At 42.9% G+C, this 23,526-nt stretch overlaps 1 protein-coding gene across 1 annotated transcript; it reads right to left on the bottom strand.

Annotated features, from left to right (window-relative positions):
- Window positions 1-15,412: 15,412 nt before the first annotated feature.
- Window positions 15,413-16,621, bottom strand: LOC139455620 (uncharacterized). Its single transcript, XM_071237175.1, has one exon. It carries the CDS (start codon window positions 16,619-16,621, stop codon window positions 15,413-15,415), a length of 1,209 nt encoding a protein of 402 aa, XP_071093276.1.
- Between the last annotated feature and the right edge of the window lie 6,905 nt (window positions 16,622-23,526).

The following is a 23,526-nucleotide window of genomic DNA, read 5'->3' as shown; positions in this document are numbered from 1 at the left end:
GGGAAATCGCCACTATCTCTCATTCATTTGGGTAACACACCAATAATTGGGTTATTTGATCTGGCAATCATTTTCTCAAAGGTAAAATATGGAGAACATTTTAAGTTAAATCACAACATTTTTTTTTTCAAAGAAAACCTACATGTTTAAAATGTTCCAAGGGCCCTGACTGCTATTTCAATGGCGACCCAAGCAGCCCGAAGGAATTACAATTTCCCAAGCGGCCAAACTAAAAATCAAAACCAGGCTTCCAAGTCCAGTTTCACTCACAGTAATCAAATGACTTTTTTTCTTACTGAAAACATCAAAGCATGTTATCATATGGGATATGCCAACTTTGAAGATTAAAATCCCAATTTACAGAAACAGGGTTCTGAATTGAGGTGTTTGAAAAAAAATGCAGTCATTGCGAAGTTTTTCATATAAGGCAATTTGAGCTATGGATGCCAGATTCAGAATTTGGTCATACAGCCACCAAAGAATTTGGTTGCTTAGCAACTTAAATGCATGGTAAATTAAACAGATAAAGTAAGGTCAGGACATCTTGGTTTACAGATTTTTTGGTGAAAACTCCTGGTCGATAGGTGGGAAAGTTAAAAAATGAAGATTTTTTGGGGTTCTTCAAAGGGTAATGTCAGTATGTTGTCATCTCAGAATATGAAAAATAGCAAAGTCAGCCCACTGAGATCACAGGAATATGCTGTTTCTATATCACATATGCAAAAAAAATACACAAAAAACCCAACAATTGTTGGTTTATACCTTTGTAAAAAAAATTATTTATGTCTAGAATTTCCGTCAGAAATCTAAATCGTAATTTTTGTTAATTATGCTGTCTGAACAAGAATTAAAATTGTTTAGGCCTACCAATAACATACTTACACTCAATATATGCCACTTAATATATTGTATAGTTTGGAGAAAAGAAATATACAATTTGTTTGTTATTAATTTTATAGAACACATACATGAATACGTTAGCATGGTTATTACAAGACTTTTACATAATGAAAGATTACCGCATATCAGCTGATAATTAGCTGGTAGCCTATTTCATCTCCACAGGTCAGATAGTAACGTTGATAAGACTCCAGTAGGCTCACACTCACGCCTAAAACGCATAATACTCGCTGTGTATTAGGCTTCTAACGCAATAACTTTCCCCTTAAATGAAAATCAATATAGCTAAATGTCGCAAAGAAAACCCGATATTGCGAAACGGACTTTCCATGTAACACTGTGTTGTCAGGGCTAACATAGCATAACAACCACACGACAAGATAGTATACTATAAATGGAATATTCCCCACAATATGAAAGCATTGCAAACCACTCACCTAGTTTCGAAATGAATCAGATCCTGTGTTGAGAAGAAATTCCGAACATGTCTCTTGGTATTTCCCTGGTATTTCCCTGACCACATCACTCGCGATCTAGCTGCCTATATGACGCTCACGACAAAACGACCCGCGTGTCAGTTTGTTTGGGTCACGTGACTCGCGCTCCAGCAAATCGACCTCGTTGTAAGGACAGGTGGACAAATAAATCTCATATTGAGTCAGAAGCAAGATAGCACACGGAACTGATTTGTTGATCAAAGCATGGCTTTTTGTTATAATCCATTGCTTGGTGTCATCGGAACGAAGAACTATACACGAAGAAATTTGTCGCGAGCACTTCTCGTTCGCAGGTTGTGGAGCGATATTTTACGAGGGCTTCAACTAGGAGATAAACTATCTGTGGTTTGAAATCTGAGGCCGTCTCATCGTAGATTCGATGCCTCTAATCTTAATTTGAAACCTCGCATGTTATCTCCAGTCTACCGTGACGGCAAAAACGTTTTAAAACAGTAGTCTTTTGCAACGCGTAATTGACCCATGGGAACATAGGTCAGCAATTTTAGTACATTCGTAAAAGGAGTTTCATCTAGGTGGTGATAAATATGTAAAAAAACTATTACTCAAGTTTTATATTATTTACTTACACTGTTGACTGGCTGAAAATAATATTTCAAAATACATAATTTTTTTTCAAAATAAAGTGGTCATATAAACCTCCAATGATAGATGTTTAAATTTCACCTGAGTCGTTTCTTGAAATCAGCATGGCATCGCCCGTTATGGGGTTCACAGGCTGTTGAAACTCAAAAACTATTTTTCTCAACAAACATTTAATTTAAAAACAATAGTTGAGTTGTTTTGAATTTGTACTTCTGTATCATTTGGAAAGAAGTAACACGACTACAAATTTAACAATGAAAACTATGTCATTATATTATATTATACTTTTATAAACCGCAAGTATTCGGGTACTAGTATCTGCTCAAAGGTGGTTTTATTTGTTCCCCGAACAGTGGATCCGTTTGCATTCGAGTTATCATTCTCAACCCCCTTGGGAGTATACAACCCAAGCTGCCTACGGGCGCTAGGTTTGGTTTACATCCACCTCACATATCGGGTACCCATTCCCTGCTGGGCGAACAGAGGCACATTTAAACTAAGTCACTTGCCCAGGGTGACACCGCACGTTTAAAAAATTATGTTTCGGGTGTATCTACGTGTTCGTATAACAACTTCACCCCGAACTTGGATGTGACTGAACTTGGCGTACTTTGCGGTTAGTCGTCATTACTGTTACTCTACCATGTCACTGAAGAAGGTGAGTGAGTTGGGTGAACCGATTTTAACAATATTCCAGTTATATCGCGACGTGTCAGCTTAATGTGGGAGGAAAGCCCGAAGCACTTCGGTGAAACACACGAGCACGGGTATGGCGCTGACAAACCTGGAACCATAATCGGGGCGAACCGGGATTCGAACCCACAATCATCGGTTTCTGGCGTGCCCAAGGGACGCAACTCTGCACAGCGAATCGCGGCACCTTCGACGTCTGAGCCACCCGTGCCCCCACTGTAGAAGGAACCCGTGAAGATCAGGGTTATAATAGGTCTTCAGCAACCCATGCTTACCGTAAGACGCGACTAACGGAACGGATGGTCAGGCTCGCTGACTTGGTTGATGCATGTCATCGTATCCCAATTGCGTGGATCGAGGTTCATGATGTCAATCAGTGGATTGACTGGTCCCGACTCGATTATTTACAGACCGCTGTAATATAGGTGCATTATTGCTGAGTGCGGCGTAAAACAACAAACAAACAAACACTGCTTGACTCTCATTGGTCAAAATTAGCTGAAAATGAGGTATTTAATTCGATTCGATGTCTTAAAATTAAGATGCCCTTTCACATAAAAATTTGCGTATGAACACATCGATCTATCGATAGCCTACGCAACGATGCATATAACATTGATTACCGATAAACCATTTGAATAGTATAATGCTAGCAGATGTTTATGTCAGTCACTGGTACATCATACAAACACATGTTCACAACAGCTTATCAAACATGATGAAACCTATTTCAGAATACATACAATCAAGTAAAACATACATTTACAACTGTGTCACAAAAATCATCAGCCTCTTATGTGGCAGGACCGCTCGTCTTCAGCTAAAACAACGTGAAGTATTCAATCATACTTCAGGATGAATCCTTGGGCAATGGTTGTGTCAAAATTATCAGATTAACGTGGAACTTAACAACAGGCCGGAATCGTCTTCTGGGTGCGAGCAATTTGTAAACAGCACCGTCACCGTGAACAACTACTTTGTCGGCCACGGACAGCCAAGAGTAACGGAAGTAAGTCTAGTTCAGTCAGTTCGAAGTTCGGCGTGAATATATAGTCATTTTTAATACGTATTACTGTTGAAGAGTTATTTCAAACCAACTCGTACATGAGTTCAACTTCAAAATGACTATACTATTAATATAATTTGATAAAGACTGTTGGAGAAATAAATTAGTTCAGCGTTCTTTTTCGCTATTTTTACAATCTGTCACTCATACAATGAGGGATGGCTTGCTAACTTCCAAGAAATGATCATGACTGGTCGCTTTGATTTCCAAGAAAGGTTGAGTCCTCGCAGTGCATATATGCAACAGGTTGCGATGAAATTAAATATATGATATTTCATCAATTATTCTTTTAAAAACACTTTGTATTTTGTAACCGGTATGTTGTAGAAGTAAAATATATAAGTAATTAATTTTGAACTTGAGTAGTATGATTTATGATTGTAGCTACATTGTACCGCGACCCCTTTTCGGCCCGTCCTGAGATAGCTGGCCTCATTGCCCACGGGTCGGTATGCGTTCCATGCCAGCACCGTGCTCAAAGTGCTCTTGTCTTTGTGGTAGAATGGAGGAATGGAGATAAACTCTCTGTGTTTTGAAATTTGAGTTAGTCTAACTGCAGCAGATGTAACCTTTGTACACATTTATTTTATCATTTTTCAGTGTCTGCTATTTATTCAATTTCAGGTTCTGTGTTTGACTTTAATGTATAATTAGTGTTTAGGATAGTTTAAATGTAGTCCGTATGTCATTCATGTATATAACATACCAGCCACGACGTCAAGCATGAGTTGCTAAAAAACTATTCTACCCAGAATCTCCACAGGTCGATAATTATAGCTGAAGTATGAGGACGACATTACCAAAATACGTTAGATCAAAGGAAGGTAATTTGAACAGCGTCATGGAATACGATAACATGCATCAATCAAACCAGCGAGTTAGTCGCCTCTTACGACAGGATGGCTTGCGGAAAATCAATTCTAAACCGCATCTTCACGGGTAGCAACATCAGCGTTAGCTTGAAGCGCTCGGTCAATCTCCATCCCTCGGGCATCCCTGCAGCAGCTGCTGTTGTACAATGACATCAATTTCTATCACGTAATGATTCATTTGTTTACAAATAGATAGAGACAGCGTATACTATTGCCCGTTTGCTACACTATAGACATTGAATACATTTAATCCCCCCTAGATGACTACCAGTCGTGTGGCTCTGTTGTTTAAGCAGGAGTGGAAATTAGCTGTGCAGAGTCCCTTTGGCCTTTCATTTACCGGACGCAATATCCTGCGTCCTATACGCATAAAATTGAAAAAATTGGAAGCAAAGATAGATTGCATCCAATGAGACGCAACGAAAATACAATAATGCAGTACAATGTTGAATGCATCACGATCTTCAAGTGCTGAACGAGTCATTGTTCGCTAAGTGCGGAAACTGAACCTGTCCGGTATAACATGAATCTTTCCGCTTGGAGAAAATGTCGGACATGGTGCAAAATAAATCGCGGATCCTGTGGAAACCCGGGTTAGAGTAGACGCTCTATCTCTTTCTCGAAAGCTATTGCATTGGATCGGGTGGTCAGGCTCGGTGACATATTTGATTGCATGTCATCATATCCAAACGGGAGTTGGACGTTGTTCAACACTGTCTGGCCAAGACTGGATTATTTACAGGCCGCCGTTTTCACGATTGGGATTAATCTTACGACCACGGTGTTTGTTTGATTGACGCCGCACACAGCAATTTTCTAGCTATATGTCGACGGTCTGCAAATTTGGATTTTGGACAAGACAATCCAGTGATTGACATCATGAGCATCTATCTACGCAATTGGGATACGATGACATGCATCAGCCAGCATGACCACCCGATCCCTTAAGTCGTCTCTTGCGACAAGGATGATTTGCTAAAGACCAATCGTAAGCCGGATCTTCAGGGGTTACAGTCAAGGTGAGTGAGTGAGTGAGTTGGGTTTAACGCAATCTCTTTACTATCAGATCTAAGTGGTAGCTACCGCCACATAACGATATAAGAACATCCCTTGGCTGGTCACGCCAGAACGATCTTTTGTTTGAGCAATCAGAGCATATTAAGCATTGCGCTGGACAACGCACTTACGAACTGATGTCACTGATGCTTCACTGATCCGCTATCGATTCTGTGAATATTTGACAGTTTACAAAGTAAAACGTCTTCACATGAAACATCAAATCAAAGGTTTCCTTGTTCTGAATTCTTAATGTCCAGTGCGGGTTCTCTTTGTACATGTAAATATTTTATCAGCAGGAATGTTTCTAATAGGCTGAGGAAAGAGTATGGTCACCTTTATTATTGATTTTGGTGGAGATGACAACAGAAATTGTCGACACGAGTCGCCTGGCAGAGATTGAGCATCAACAGACTACCAACATAGCAATTCTGAAAATCACTTTATCATTTACAAGACACTTTGGATAGTAGAGAAAGTATAGCATCCATCTAGTACCCTTAAATACGGTCGATCTAATAGTATGTCCAGAAAAGTTCATTGAATTCGATGGCTGGGTACAGCAATGCCATGGATGTAATGACAAAGTTCGTTGGCTGTCTTTTTAACCCACGAACTGCCAGTGTCAGTGTATTGAGTCTTGTTTACAGCATACCAAAGATGCTGCCACAGCCATGGTTACCAGAAAGGAGCAAGGCCAAATAATACCCTTCATTTGGAAGATTTGTTGCCTTGGGACTGCACAAATTAAAAGGTGATGTGAAATGTGTGTGTGTGTGTGTGTGTTGGGGGGGGGGGGGGGGGGGGGGGGGGGGGGGGGCTAGTCCACTGAGATACCATGTCGCAGTTTAACACAAATACCCCACTCAGACACAGTATGCTGACTTCGAGCCGACGAGTTCTTGTTTAACCCCGTAATGCCGAGCGCCAGACAGGGCAACAACAAGTACCATCTTTTAACGTCTGTTGGTATGACGCGGCCGGGTACAAAGTAAGAACAAGACTACTCTGTGTCACTGAAAGAAATCAAGCGACTCCAGCAAATTGCTGATTGGTGGGCCTACAAACAGTAAGATCTCACAGTAGCGACCAGAAAGGAGAGTTCGATATTCCTTTGAAACGTTTAGACCGCATGTTCCCGAATTTGAAAAGTGCAAACAAGGGAATTGATGCATTTAAAGTTTCAGAAACATTCTCAGACAAAAATCGCATCATTTCATATTTCAAGAACCACCAACAGTTTCATTCTCCGAAACGAACAACATTTCATCAAAGTTGTTCAATTATAAAAAAAACCGTGTTGCAGATCGTGGACTTAATAATAAAAGCTCATGATGTAAATTCCACTACTTGAGGCTGCCCAGACTCTTCATACTGTTATCAACCAACTGTTGGGTCACATGGTCGCTGGTGACTTATAATATTATCATTGACAATAACAACCGTCGCCAGTTACGTTGTCATTGGTAGAATGCACAAAAATGAGATGAGGTGAGGTGAAATTGGGTTTAACGTCGCGTCCAAGGTTATTGCACTTATATAGCGACGTGCATGTACGTATCTGTGTTTGTGTGGCTGCTTGTACTAGTCCGGACTGATGCCGATTTATAGTGCTTGCTCACTGAGATACCATGCCGCGGTTTAACATGAATACCCTACTCAGACACAGTATACTGACTCCGAGCCGACCAGTCCTTGTTTTAGCCCCTTAATGCTGAGCGCCAGACAGGGTAACAACAAGTACCATCTTTTAACGTCTTTTGGTATGACGCGATCGGGGATCGAACCCCCGGACCTTCCGCTCTCCGGGCGAACGCTCTACCACTAGACCACGGAGGCGGTCGCACAAAATAGAAAAAGGGCTAACAGAATGGGTATATTGTAATCCCCGTCTTCCGCCAAATGAAAGCGTATGTCAAATGTAGCGACGATATAACATTATTTCTTTCACAATGTCCTGTGTATGATGATTCAGCTGAATTACCCAATATTTTTAATAATCCTGCATTTGTTAATAACACCGAAGATGTTAAAATGGAACCTTTACTCCCAAATAATGTTATTTTAGAAACATTGGATAAAATGTGTTATAAACTGTTCTGTTGTCTAAGTTATGTAATGTTTTGTATACCTTCTTGCGTAAATTCTTAAGGGTACAAAAACATGTTTTAATACCACATTAGTCCTGCAGATAAGTGAATATTTCAGGGAAATCTTTTACATGTGGATCAAAATCGGGATCACTCTCTTGATAAAACCCGTTAGCCACTCAAAAAATTCAAGATGGCCGCCTTCATATGCTTTTTTTGCAATAAAATCACCCAGTCTTGACCTATTTGAATGTTCTGGATTTCGAATCATGCATTTGTAACCAATCAGGAGTCGAATTCCCCGAAGTTGCTTGTGCACAGCAGCTGCCGGGACACCGCGTCGGCTCGCGGGCTAAACTAGGTGAGGGTGGCACACAGTGTCTCTGTGTGTAATGGAGTATGTCAGACTCTGACACAACGTGCACGAAGTCAGCACTTACTCATGACTCATAGATGTGGAACACCTCTCAAGAAGATGAAGTTGACTGGATGGAACCACTGATTTGAGAGTTACACAAGCTTAGCAATAGAGTCGATATCGATACACAGCCAGAGCACACTGGTAACATCACTGCTGTAAATGAAACTCAGCATGGGGTTCAGTGTCGGCTTACTAAGCTTTACTTACTTAATAGACTCTAGAGGCCAAATCGAGCTCTGAGGGTGATGCAGTCTTTGTAGACATGGTCCAGCTGTACCGGCAGCGGCGAAAACAGCTGGGTGTGGAGGCACCTGATGTCAACTCAACCAGATTGAAGGACAAACTGCTAGTGGAAATACCTTTGCTGGAAGCTCACAAGCAGGGAAGAGATGTCCTTCTGGCTTTCCAGAATGATGTTGGCTGGGCCTTATCACAAGCTTCTGACTACAGTGAAGCCATCATCCTTAGTAAGGCATTCAAGATCTTGCAAAGCCACATGTCTACATTTGATGGAACCTTCCATGGTGGATGCATTAAAGGGGCCATTCCAGCCAATCTTCTTCTGTTTGTGGGCATGGTTGAACATGGGACTGATATCAAATCTTAGCTGAGATTTGATGCATTAAAGACAGACCTGCAGTACAACTCCTACATCAGGTACAAGGAAGGGGCAGCAACGCACAGGCACTCGAAAGACCGAGAGACCCCATTCCCAGTTTACATGGGGATGTCTGTCTATGTGAAGGCTAGAAAGAGGACGTTAGTGGAAAAGCTTCATGATCATGGCATCAGTATTTCGTATGACAGAGTGCTGGAAATATCTGCACAGCTAGGTGAGGCAGCAGTCAGCAAATATGTGGAAGATAGGGTGGTCTCTTCACCAGTTCTGCGAAGAGGGCTGTTTACTACTGCAGCGATGGACAACATAGACCATAACCCAACTGCAACGACAGCAACTACATCTTTCCATGGTACCGTTTTTGTTCAGCACCCAACCAAAGACGACAAAGGTGGAGAGTGTGGACAGCTGAAGTTTGGAGAGCAGAAAGTGAGAGCAGATGTAAGTTGGTCAGCCAAACACGCTTCCAAGAAGAGAACCCCTGCATGTCAGGTCAGCCCCACATCACTGTTACCTCTGCTTCGAGGTGAGGCCCACTTAGTTGCTACAGTGAGACATGTGATGGACAAAATTAAGGACATAGTGACGTTCCTGAACCCAGGCCAAGTACCTGTTATTCCTGCTATCTATACAGTGGCCCAGCAGGTACAGTGGTACTGGCCTGAGAACTGTGGTGAAGACAAGTTTGTCATCATGTTTGGAGGCCTACATATTGAAATGACTGCACTGAAGTCAGTTGGAACTCTACTCCTGGACAGTGGCTTGTCAAGCATCTCTAGAACACGGCAGATGCACCAGGTAATAGCATGCAGTCCGTAAAAGCTTCTGAAGCTTCTGAAGGCAGCCTACACTGACTATTCCAATGAGACAGCTGAAAACACTGAGGAAATGCTCAGCTTTGAAGCTTGGTGCCAGAGTCGTAAACTACAAAGCCCTCAGTTTCAGTTCTGGAATTTAGTGTTGTCAATGGAACTGGTGATCCTCCTGCTGATCCGATCATTGAGGGGAGCAAACTTCAGCCTGTACTGGCTGAGCTGATACCATTCTCTTTTGCCCACAACAACGTGAACAACGCACGATGGCTTCATCTCAGAGACATGGTGACCCTGAAACAGAAACATACTCAGTTGGCCCAGGAGTTGCAGAGTGGGAAATTCGTTGTGCACAAATCGAGCAGGGGGTTCTCAGCAGTGGCGATTGACCAATCCCATGAGCAGGCTAATGATGTCGTCAAAGGAGATCGGGCAATCAGTGTGACTGAAGATCCATCAGTGCTAAGAAGGTGGATGGTAGCTGGTCCTGAAGTCAGTCACTTGGTTGCGCAGTATGAGGCAGCATCCGAAGCCAAAAAGCGTAATAAGCAGTCCAGCCACCATGAGCAGACAGTAGGAGCTCAAAAGGTGTTCCTTGAGAAAACTGAGAAGCTCTCCCAGGTTAGGACAGATCTGGGCAATCCTTTCCAGGAGGAGTATCGGGACCTGCTTTCACTGGACACAAATGATATTACTCACAACCCAACAACTAAATTGATTAGCACGCATTATTAGAGGGGCAAAGCCAAGTTCCAGAAGTTCATGAAAGGACTCTAAGAAGAAGAATCTACTTTCTACGAACCAATCAAGGAGAACTGAGTGGACTTCTTCTGACAGGTACCAGCGTCTGTCTGCTCTTCAAAGCAGGATGTGCTGAAAGAGGACTGCCAGCTCTTTTCCAAGCTGTTCATTTCATGCCAGAGCAGAAAATGTGACCTAAAACAGTTTTTTCGTCACGAGAACCAGCTGCCCTAGGTGGTAGCGGGAAGTTCCAAAGCTGTCAAAAATCACAGCTTGCAGCCATCCTAGAGTCGCTTGTTAAAATCCCTGACACCGAACCAGAAGCAGATGTCATCCTCATTGATGGTTCAGCACTGGTGAACACGGAGTTCAACGGAGTTCAAAGACGTTTGAAGACTATGCAGTATGTGGTGTCCTTCCCACAAGTACCAAGAGAACAGACATCGTGTTTGATGTCTACCAGTCATCGAGCCTGAAGGCTGAAACCAGGTCAAGGCGAGGATGTGGTGTCAGACGCAGGGTGACAAGCAAAGGCAAATTCCGTCAAACTGGCAGAACTTTTTAAGAAACAATGACAAGAAAACTGAGCTGTTCAACTACCTGGCTGACAAAATTTGCACAGATGTCTACACCAAACGTGGTCATTGTGACCAAAGGAGAAGCTGCTGTCAGCACGCACACTATCAGCCTAGATGATGTGGCTCCATGTAGTCACAAAGAAGCCGACACAAGGATGTTTGTGCACGCAAGGCATGCAGCAGTTGAGGGCAGCATGGTCCTCATGGTCAAAGCAAGCGACACATATATTCCCATCATAGCAGTCAGCGTTCTGACAGCCCTTCAGGAGATTGGTCTGCAGCAATTTTTGATTGGCTTTGGCCAAGGATGCAACCTGAGGTGGATCCCTGTACATGAGCTCTATTTCTCTATCGGGCAGAGCAGAGGAATTCTCTTCTTTCATGCCTTCACCGGCTGTTTCGGCCTCCCGTGGTAAAGGGAAGAGGACAGCTTGGCAAACCTGGGACGTATGTCCTACGGCTTCTGATATCTTCAACAAACTCCAGTACCCAATAACAGTGGATGATGATGACCTGAAGATCTTGGAGTTCGTTGTCATGATGTACGATAGATCCAGTACAGTTGAGGATGTTGATGATGCCAGACTGGACATGTTTGCAAGGAAACAGAGGCTGCTCGAAGCCATTCCTCCTACTCCAGCAGCTCTACTGCAGCATGTGAAGTGTGCAACCTACCAGGTGGGCTGCATATGGAATCAATCAACACTAAGCCAGCCAGAAACACAGAGTCCAGCTGAGTGGAGATGGACCAAGGAAGACGATCTGTGTACCTATTGCAGAGAGCTGTCTGCAGCTGACCAAGTGCGGATGCAAGTCAGAGTGCTGTGGAGGATGCAAATGCTACCGCTTTCGTCCTACCTGCACAACTCTGTGTAGCTGCAGGTTCCAGAAGTAGGAGCTACCTGGTATTAGGTTCAGTTCCAGCTCATCAAGTTAGGTGGCAAATACAAAGACAATGACGATACTCCACAGAACTTTTCATGTAGTGATGACACGCCGATGTTGAAGACAGCGAGGACACTGTACGGTGTAATTCTTATGACTTTCCTTGTTTTATGTTAGGACTATGTAAGTTGCAGAATTTTATTTCATGTCTCCAAAACGTACATATAAGGTGAACATACTTTTTGTATTGATAAATCATTCAGCATTCATAATAAAAACAATTGCGGCCATTTTCCGGAGTTTCATGTATAAATGTTCACATTATTTGTTAGAAATGACACAAAGAAGCTCTGAGTGAGATTTAGAGTTGTATATTTGACTTCCCCATAGTCAAAAACATAGGATTCAGTTGCAAAATTATCAAAATCGGCCCAGTGGGTGAAATTATGTGTCGTAAAATATGTGTTTTTGCCAAAAAAAGGCGGCCATCTTAGAAAATGGCGTCCATTTTGAAAATTCAGATGGCTCATGGGATTTTTCAAATGAATGGTTCAGGACGATAAACCTACAAATTTTGGTGCTTGTATCCACATTTGAAAGATGGTTAGGGGCGGTCGGGTAGCCTAGTGGTTAAAGCGTTCTCTCGTCACGCAGAAGACCCGGGTTCGATTCCCGACATGGGTACAATGTGTGAAGCCCATTTCTGGTGTCCCCCGCCGTGATATTGCTGGAATATTGCTTAAAGCGGCGTAAAACTATACTCACTCACCCACTACAGGGCCACGTACAGAACCAGTCGTTATCTTATTTCGTCACAGCAACCATACAATACCATGGGGACCAGCCTGAGCTGCTTGCATTCAGAATTAATTGTCTATCTACATATCCATTGCACTTATTGATTTCTTCACTCATTTATTACCTCTCCATTTATTTATTAATGTGTGTGTTTCGACTGTTCGCGTCATATGTGCAGCTCATTATTTTAAGCAGTCAAGCAGAAACTTCTCATGTCAAGATAGTTTCCTAGTCTTACAATCTGGTCTAACACTGTAGGCAAATATATACTCACACGCAAAAGAAACGCAAGTGGTTTTAAGCAAATAGGTAACAAACACGGAACCATAAATTGATACGAGTTTTTGCATGTAGTGAAGCCTGATGGTGTTATCAGTATGTTTGGTTACTCACTCACTCACTCACTCACTCACTCACTCACTCACTCACTCACTGAAAGATGGTTACAGTGATCTGCAGGACTCAGGCTGCATGGAAATTTTATCTGAAAAAACCCAACACATTTGTAATTGGCTCATCGGCCTAATAAGGCCCTGAATAAGATATACCACGTGGTTTCATTATGTATCTGAACATGTAATGTTATGCGTGACACTACAATAAAAAATATTATTCATTTTATAGGACCATCACGCCGTCTGATGGTGGTGGGTCAAGGCAGTACTCTCCATATAAATCAGGTTAAAATCTAAATATATACTACTCCAAAGTAGTGAGAAAACACAATTCTTTTCATTTTCATATGCCAATGGTTATTCTGTCATGGCTGATGGTTTTGCAAAACACAGTCTTATGATTGTGGGTGTTCGTTAACTTGTTGTGAATAGTATATGACGTTAGAATGTGAATGCTATAATACCGTTGTCCGTAAATATTCATTTTGACATTTGAATTATGTTCAACTTGTATCTCTTGTCATGTACAAATCTACATGTATATGTACTTGCATGTAGTAGTTTGTGAGTAAGTATGGTTTTACGCCGCTTTTAGCAATATTCAAGCAATATATAACACCAGAAATAGGGTTCACACATTGTACCATTGTAGGCAATCGAACCGTGGTCTTCGGCGTGACGAGCTAACGCTTTAACCACTAGGCTACCCAAGCACTGTGACAATGGTGTTATCACAGTTGATATGTGTACTTCGGTAAACCACACATATGGAGACACATGGGAGACATTTACATAACTCACAACAGAACGCCCAATTGATAGCAACAAGACAGTTTAATAGTTAGAGACTTGTTACATAACTATGAATATTCCTGTTATTAGGCATAAAACTGTTGTTAGACATAAAACTGGTGTTAGACATAAAACTAGTAATTCACATGAAAGGGGAAAGTCAGTTTCGCAAAAAATATTATCCGCGTACTTTCTGAGGAGCACTTGCGAAATAAAGTGAAAGTCAAGGCCTTATCTGATGGAGTGTATGTTAATCGTGCTTATTTACTGCAACACAAGAAAGTAAACACATGCGTGGCAACCAACGATACGTGACAACATTCAGTATCTATATCTAAGTACTTATAGAAATGATGGATTTAATAATCGACACAAAGCATTACGTAGATGTAAATACGAAATAACAAAACAACTGGGAAAGTACTAGTCTGGATTTGCTAGTTTTATCTCAGTTGTCAATACAAAATGTATTTTACAGGAGGTAATTTGTAGGCACTTTCAACTTTCAAAAATGAAACTATGTCCAAATTGACATGGCAGAAACAGCCTGGCATGCAAATTAGCCTGGAAAAAATTATCAAAACAATAATAAAAATAACAGCTATGTTTATGTACATAATAATAATGACATGTAAGTTGTTGTTTGAGAGGGGAATATGTTACTTTTACGTTCTGGTATTTTTACGATGATTCACTATCCCACAATGCCACTGACAAATCACATGCACGTGTGTTTCAAGCACCTGTTTTCACCTGTCAAGGTGTCATAGGTCATGGACATTCAACTGATCTACTAACACCTGGTTATGCTCAGTTTCACAATAGTCTGTTTTGTTCATATTTTTACACACTTTTACGTGTAAAAAGACATAAAAACCTTTGATACGCTGGCAAGGCCCAATTAGTACTAATTGAGTTGTTTGAATATTTATATATTTTGTATATTAACTGCATTCATTTAAAATCTGAGATCGAAAAAACAGTGAGTACTTTAACACATTTATTTACTACAAAATGTTGAAAAATTCTTGGATGAAAGACAAAATAGCGGTGAAAATTACAGGAATGGATCGCTGAATGTAAGCAAAACCCTTTTCAATGTACGGCAGTGGGTCAAATATCGTTTTCTCGTTCTATCGCTGTCTTGCTTTCTTGCATCGCACCACATTTAAGTATTGAGGGACCGACCATTTAAGGGGGAGGGGGGATCTGGGATTTTATCGAATTAAATAAATTGTCCATGAGAATTATCGAAAAATATAATTATGATTAAGACTGTTGAAAGAGGAAGAAATTGCCTGCCACCAAAGTTACATTCTTGCAAATTAATGAATGGTTCTTTAAAACAAATTCAGGCTTATACTTTTAAATCAAAATATGTCCAGATTTCGATTCTTGCACGCTCAAACCGGATTGAGGTGCCTGAGATGAACTGGAATTGGTGAAATCTGTATTCTTCACAGGAAGGGTGACATATCATTGGATTTTTGCACGCTTAAAGTACATAACTCTGCAAACCGGATTGAGGTGCCTTAGATGAACTGGAATTGGTGAAATCTATATTCTTCATAGGAAGGGTGACACACGCGGCCGTTCATTTGCAGATGGGGATTACCGCAGCCGATTCCGAGGGCTGGTTGTTCGGATCTGGGATGAAGAACAAAGGATACCAGCCGGATAGAGTATCGGGATAACACTGGCCGCAGTTGCTCAGACACGTGCCATGAATCACTTGACCGTCATCTGACCTTGTGACGTTCACGTGACCAATCGTAACCTTCCAGGTCACATCCGGGTCGATAATAAAACCCGTTCCGGTCGTGCTGATTTTGAAATAGCCCGGTTCTCTGTCATTACATACATCTTCCTCACTGCAACTTCCTGCTCGTCCTATCGGGGCATTTCCACCGGAGCACTCTGCCGTTGAAAATTCTTTTCTATTCGACCCAGATAATTTCTTGTGGTAAACTCTGACCTTGGCAAAGGTTGTAAGTCCACAATACGAAGTCTTCCATTTATTCTTGCAGCTGGTGGGGAAAAGAGCAAAATTGTGTTCTTCTGGTAAGGTGATAAACTCCCAAAAGTTGCCGAGCTCCATCTTCCAGCAATAGATCTTCACAGCAAAATTGCTAGAGGCGTTGTACAGCAACCAGTACTCACCATCACCATAGGACGAATTGCATTGTCTCACTTCTTCACAGGTCACTGGAGGAGGGATGCAGATGGCGGTGTCTTCCCATACCCCCGCTTCCCCACACACCAGCTCACCGTCACCACGATAGCCGGTGTTACACCTAAACTCCACCTTGTGGCCACGTTCGTAGAAGGAACTTCCGTCCAGGAGTACGCGGCCGTTAGTTGGAGACGCTGGGGGATCACAGTAGACAGTGTCGCACGTGGCCACGTCGTTCCTGTCGACACAGATGGAGTCAAGAGAGCAGGTATGGTTGTTACATACACCTGCTAACGTCCCTGGCCAGTCGGCGATGTTGCTGTAAACAGTGTTTGCGGTGTTCACTTTGTCAGACGCTACAACCTCCATATCAGTTTTTGAGTTGAGAAAACATGTTTCTGTTTCAGTCTCGTAAGCAAAAGACTTGCAGCGACTCCTCACATAACATCCTCGTACACATTGTAGCAGGCCCACGTGGTCGACTGTTTCAAATGTCGCATTCACAATTGACGAGTTCACCTGAAGTGGTCCAAATCGACTCCAACTTGAACACATAGGACTACCTAATATTGACACCAATAGACACGCAAAGGAATAAACACGCATCAGCTCCATCCCAAGAAACCTCATCCTGTAGATGAGTGTTAGCGTTGGGCGTCTCAACGTGAGTGATTCCCGTGCACCCTTTCGAGTTGAGTTGATTGGTTCAAATGTGTCATATGGCCCTGTGACGCAGGGATAGCATTATGCAGATGGCTGTTTCAATGAATGCTCGTTCCACCCGTGACGAACAGGTCTGGTTGTTGATGAAATATAGTGATAGCTAAACAGACAGATGTTTTATTCATGCACCGATTGTCCTAAAATGTAATTTCCAGTTACGTCTGACTGTTTAATAATCTCATACCAACTTCTGGCATTGTCAATATACATGTGCTATGCATCAGCTCAGGTAGACGAAGAAAGGGCCCAGTCAGGCATCGCTAAACGGGAAGAAAAGCAATTTTAATTTTAAAGAGATTTTAAAGAGATGCTAAAAGCGGCGTAAAACCATTCTCACTCAGTAAGCTAGGTCTCTGCTATTGCCAGAATGTCTAGCTTGTTGTCTATGATATGATCACAAATTGACTGGGCCGTGTCGTATAAAGGCTCGTTGGGTTTCCCTTGATGACGACTGACTAGAAGTTGACATTAATTGAACGCAGACCACGACTCCACCGCCTCCGAAACGATTTCTTTCGAGGTCAGCTTGGCGCACAACGTTCCCCCCTGTAAATCCGGCGCCCACAATCCGCAAAGCTCACGTTGAAACGGTATAAAGTGACGTCACGTCACGGTTTGTTCCATCTTCCCGAGGCAGGGGAGTTAACTGACTGTAGAAGTCCAGTTTCCACCCTTGCTGAACTAGGCTGGAATTTCTTGCTCGATTGTAGCCCCACCAGTGGATATTAGTGAGTGAGTATGGTTTTACGCCGCTTTTAGCAATATTCCAGCAACATCACGGCGGGGGACACCAGAAATGGGCTTCACACATTGTACCCATGTCGGGAATCGAACCCGGGTCTTCTGCGTGACGAGCGAACGCTTTAACCACTTGGCTACCCGACCGCCCCCAGTGGATATTACGAGTTATGTCCCTTATATATATTAAGTTCATGATCTTTATTGTTATAAAACGGGTCTTACTTCACAAAGTGCATCAAATCACTTGAACACCTTAATTAAAATACGACTTAATGAATCAAGGTCCAGGGAATGCCAAAATTGTTTCCATGACCACGTAAAGATCACGTGGGTGAACAAGGATGTCTGTTGTCCATGCCGGATTTGGATTCAGCACAACCACCGTGAAAGGAAACAACAAGTGCCATCTTTTCACGTGTATTGGTATGTGTCGAACCGTGGACCTCCCCTTTTACGGCCATTTGATGGTGATTGTGGCCTTGAGGCTATGTTTGAAAATGATGGGGTCTAAGCCGATTTTAGCAATATTGAATACGTATCACGGTGAAGAATGTTAAGTATTGGCTACTCATGTTGAACTCATGACGAGAAACTGGTTCATGCAAGGTGTGATGTTCATCAGATCTCAGTTTCCACAACTTGATGGTAATTTCGGACGCCGCTTCGACGGGCTTTAAAAACTTACCGAAGCGGCAGTAAAATACTTATTTCCGTCCAGATTTGATACCGATAACAATGCCTCACATTATTTGTTTACGTGAACTGATGAGACACATCGCCTGGCAGTATTCTGACAGTACTACTGCTACTATTTCTACTACTGCTGCTACTACTGCTACTGCTCCTCCTCCTCCTCCTACTGCTGCTGCTATGACTACTACTACTGCTACTACTACTGCTGCTGCTTCTACAACTGCTGCTACTGCTACTACTGCTGCTGCTACTACTACTACTTCTACTGCTGTTATGACTACTACTGCTGCTATGACTACTACTACTACTGCTACAAATACTACTGCTACTGCCACTGCTACTGCTAATTTGACTACTACTGCTGCTACTACTACTGCTGCTGCTACTGCTACTGCTGCTGCTACTACTACTGCTGCTATAACTACTACTACTGCTACTGCTACTGTTGCTTCTACAACTGCTGCTACTGCTACTACTACTGCTACTGCTGCTATAACTACTACTACTGCTACTGTTGCTTCTACAACTGTTGCTTCTACAACTGCTGCTACTGCCACTGCTACTACTACTACTGCTATGACTACTACTAATACTGCTACTGCTACTACTACTGCTATAACTACTACTACTGCTACTGCTGCTTCTACGACTGCTGCTACTGCCACTGCTACTACTACTACTGCTGCTATGACTGCTACTACTACTGCTACTACTGCCACTGCTACCACTGCTACTACTACTGCTGCTATAACTACTACTACTGCTACTGTTGCTTCTACAACTGCTACTACTGCCACTGCTAATACTACTGCTGCTATAACTACTACTACTGCTACTGTTGCTTCTACAACTGCTGCTACTGCTACTGCTACTACTGTCACTGCTAATACTACTGCTGCTATAATTACTATCACTGCTATTGCTGCTTCTACAACTGCTGCTACTGCTACTGCCACTGCTACTACTGCTGCTATGACTACTACTACTACTGCTCCTGCTACTGCTACTACTACTACTACAATTAAAACTACTGCGACAACTAGCATATCCTACTGCTACTAATATGACTAGCTTATACCACTGCTACTACTGCTACCCTATACTGATATATACTGCTCATACCTCTACAACTCCAACGTCCAAGGCTTTCCACGGTTTCCATATTCGGTGTTAAACAAAAAAACAAACAAACAAATCCCCGATTTGCTCTAATTTGAACCACTACAACTGTGCTCGTTGTACTACCAAGAGCATAGCAGTAGCTTACAACCGACATCACTAAAACGGTACTCGTTGTATGACCAAGTGTATGGCCTTAGCCTACAACCCACATCACTAAAACGGTACTCGTTGTATGACTAAGTGTATGGCCTTAGCCTACAACCCACATCACTAAAACGGTACTCGTTGTATAACCAAGTGCATGGCATTAGCCTACAACCTACATCACTAAAACGGTACTCGTTGTATGACCAAGTGCATGGCATTAGCCTACAACCTACATCACTAAAACGGTACTCTTTGTATGACCAAGTGCATGGCATTTGCCTGCAACCTTCATCACTAAAACGGTACTCGTTGTAAGACCAGGTGCATGGCATTAGCCCACAACCTACATCACTAAAACGGTACTCGTTGTATGACCAAGTGCATGGCATTAGCCTACAACCTACATCACTAAAACGGTACTCTTTGTATGACCAGGTGCATGGCATTAGCCCACAACCTACATCACTAAAACGCTACTCGTTGTATGACCAGGTGCATGGCATTAGCCTACAACCTACGTCAGTTCGGGTTTTTCTCCCACATTAAGCTGACACGCCGTGATATAAATGAAATACTGTTCCTAAGCCTGTCTAAGCAAGATTCCTCAGTTCTTTCGTTTACACAACTTGATATTATCAACACCGCTTCTGCGTTCTGGGAACACTGAACGAAGCGGCAGTAAAATATGCATTTCCGTCATGATTTTATAAGACGTCGTAGTCGATTCTTCCAATAGTGTGTTCAAATGAACTGTTGAAAGTGGTCATCGCGTGTGTATGCTGAGGGAAGCTTTATGTGCCTGATACAGCCTCTACTACTACTACTACTACTACTACTACTACTGCTGCTGCTGCCACTACTACCCCTACTACTACTACTACTACTACTACTGCTACTACTACTACTACTACTACTACTACTACTACTACTACTACTACTACTACTACTACAACTGCTAGTTAATCACTGGATTGTCTGGTCCAGACTCGATTATTTACAAACCGCCGTCATATAGCTGGAATAACTACTAAACTACCTGTACTACTACCACAACTTCTACCACAAACTTCTTCTTCTACTACTACTACTACTACTACTACTACTACTACTACTACTACTACTAATACTACTACTTTTTCTCCTGCCACTACTACCAACAACAAAATGACAAATAAAACTAGCAAAGCCCAGAGTGATGCCGATCTCAGACGTTTACCACTTCAATTAGACCTACAACCACGGGTATGGTGCTGACAAACCTAGAAACATAATCGGGGCGAAACGGGGTTCAAACCCACAATCATAGGCTTCTGGCGTGCCTAAGGGACACAACTCTGCAACAGAAGACTGGACCATCCGTGTCACCCGGGGGCTTATTTGTTTGTTTGTTTGTTGTTTAACACCGCACTCAGCATTATTCCAGCCATATGGCGGCGGTCTGGATCAGACAATCCATCTTGAGCATCGATTCACGCATTTGGGATACGGTGACATGCATCAACCAGGTCAGCGAGCTTGACCACCCGATCTCGTTAGTCGCCTCATACGTCAAAGTCAAATCTCCTCTATTTACAAGCATTGGTTGTTGAAGACCTATTCTATACAACTGCTACTAGTATATACAACTACTGCTACAACTACGACTACGACTACTGCCACAACTAATTTTATAACACTACCACATCATACTACCTGTAATAACACTATTACACTATAAAAGCCCAAACCCCCAGTCTCTGTAATCCTCAGTCTCTGTAAACCCCAGTCTCTGTAAACCCCAGTCTCTGTAAACCCCCAGTCTCTGTAAACCCCAGTCTCTGTAAACCATAGTCTCTGTAAACCCCAGTCTCTGTAACCCCCAGTCTCTGTAATCCTCAGTCTCTGTTAACCCCAGTCTCTGTTAACCCCCAGTCTCTGTAAACCCCAGTCTCTGTAACCCTCAGTCTCTGTAACCCCCAGTCTCTGTAACCCTCAGTCCCTGTAACCCTCAGTCTCTGTAAACCCCAGTCTGTGTAAACCCCCAGTCTCTGTAACCCTCAGTCTCTGTAAACCCCAGTCTGTGTAAACCCCCAGTCTCTGTAACCCTCAGTCTCTGTAAACCCCCAGTCTCTGTAAACCCCCAGTCCCTGTATACCCCCAGTCTCTGTAACCCCCAGTCTCTGTAAACCCCAGTCTCTGTAACCCCCAGTCTCTGTAACCCCCAGTCTCTGTAAACCCCAAGTCTCTGTAACCCCCAGTCTCTGTAATCCCCAGTCTCTGTAACCCCCAGTCTCTGAAAACCTCAGTCTCTGTAACCCCCCAGTCTCTGCAAACCCCCAGTCTCTGTAACCCCCAGTCTCTGTAATCCTCAGTCTCCGTAACCCCCAGTCTCTGTAAACCTCAGTGTCTGTAACCCCCCAGTCTCTGTAACCCCCAGTCTCTGTAATCCTCAGTCTCTGTAAACCCCAGTCTCTGTAACCCTCAGTCTCTGTAAAACCCTGTCTCTGTAACCCCCCAGTCTCTGTAACCCCCAGTCTCTGTAAACCCCAGTCTCTGTAACCCCCAGTCTCTGTAAACCCCAGTCTCTGTAACCCCCAGTCTCTGTAAACCCCAGTCTCTGTAAACCCCAAGTCTCTGTAACCCCCAGTCTCTGTAATCCCCAGTCTCTGTAACCCCCAGTCTCTGAAAACCTCAGTCTCTGTAACCCCCCAGTCTCTGCAAACCCCCAGTCTCTGTAACCCCCAGTCTCTGTAATCCTCAGTCTCCGTAACCCCCAGTCTCTGTAAACCTCAGTGTCTGTAACCCCCCAGTCTCTGTAACCCCCAGTCTCTGTAATCCTCAGTCTCTGTAAACCCCAGTCTCTGTAACCCTCAGTCTCTGTAAAACCCTGTCTCTGTAACCCCCCAGTCTCTGTAACCCCCAATCTCTGTAAACCCCCAGTCTCTGTAAACCCCAGTCTCTATAACCCCCAGTCTGTGTAAACCCCCAGTCTCTGTAACCCCCAGTGTCTGCGATATGTCAGCTGGGTGTGGTGTGTATTTCATTTCCGGGATTCGGCCGTCGGACAGTTCCTACTGCGGTACTCCGGCCATTAGATAGAATCAACTCTTGGATGATTGATCACCTACAATTAGTCTTAATTAGCGAAATCGCCGCAACCCTTGTCTCGTCAATAGGTATCGAATGATAATTAAACGTGATTCTTTTCAGACTGTCGACTCCTCTGATACAAAAAATGGTTTATGAAAACCCGGTTTAACAAGACACGTGGATTAAAAAATGAGCTAATTTATCAACGTCAGCGGACACAGGGAATCAGAATGACGATACGCTCCGCGTCCTCTTTCACAGAAACTGCAAGTATTGGGCGCTTCTTGCTATAAACTCCACAGCGTATAATGAACAAGAATTGCTATTGCTATTTAAAATTCATGTTTTTGTTTCAAAGATCACTTTTCAGTCATATTTTTCGATAGAAACATGACAAGATGAAATTGATAGGGGAAATTTTAATGCTGTTCTATTAAAATGTCGTGTTCCAGATGTCGGTTTTAGAGAATCAATTCTATTTTACTTTATGAGTGTATGCGCAACAGCCATTAAAAGTGGAGATCAATTACCGCGCAGACGTTCTTCAAAATCCGGTTCCAGTCCTAGCACACTTAGACTGGTTCACAGTCGTTGCTGCGATAGACTGGGACCTCCTCTTCAAGGGCGTAAAGCGTCACCAAGAGCACGATCTGTGAACCAGTCCAATGGTTGTGAGGCTCCCGTGGGATTCCGTGGCAGGTCAAGGCTAGTGGTTACAGTGTGTGATCTGGCTCAGTGGGTGTCATCGCGCCCCTTGGTGATAATAGATGGCTTGCATTACCCAGATTACAAATCTAACAAGTTAACCTTGAATACATCTGACTGCGGCGTGACAAAACATTCCTTCATTGTGAGACTGTGAGTACGTCTGAAGGGAGAATGTCTACATGTGTGGCACATGTGTGTAAATACGTGTGTGAGTGAGTGGATACGTGTGTGAGAGAGTGAGTAAGTATGTGTGTAAGTATATCTTGCTTTGGTTTTGTGATGATGTTGAGATACCACACCCGGATAGGTCGAACGTTCTCCTATCGATTTCA

This window comes from Haliotis cracherodii, unplaced genomic scaffold, assembly GCF_022045235.1.
Source record: "Haliotis cracherodii isolate W230 unplaced genomic scaffold, xgHalCrac1.p SCAF_11, whole genome shotgun sequence".
Taxonomy (NCBI): Eukaryota; Metazoa; Mollusca; class Gastropoda; order Lepetellida; family Haliotidae; genus Haliotis; species Haliotis cracherodii.
The sequence above is the reverse complement of the archived record's forward strand: the minus strand, read 5'-3'. Positions and strand labels throughout refer to the sequence as shown.

Coding starts and splice junctions, on each gene's coding strand:
- LOC139455620 (XM_071237175.1), bottom strand. CDS start 16,621: ATGAGGTTTCTTGGGATGGAGCTGATGCGTGTTTATTCCTTTGCGTGT.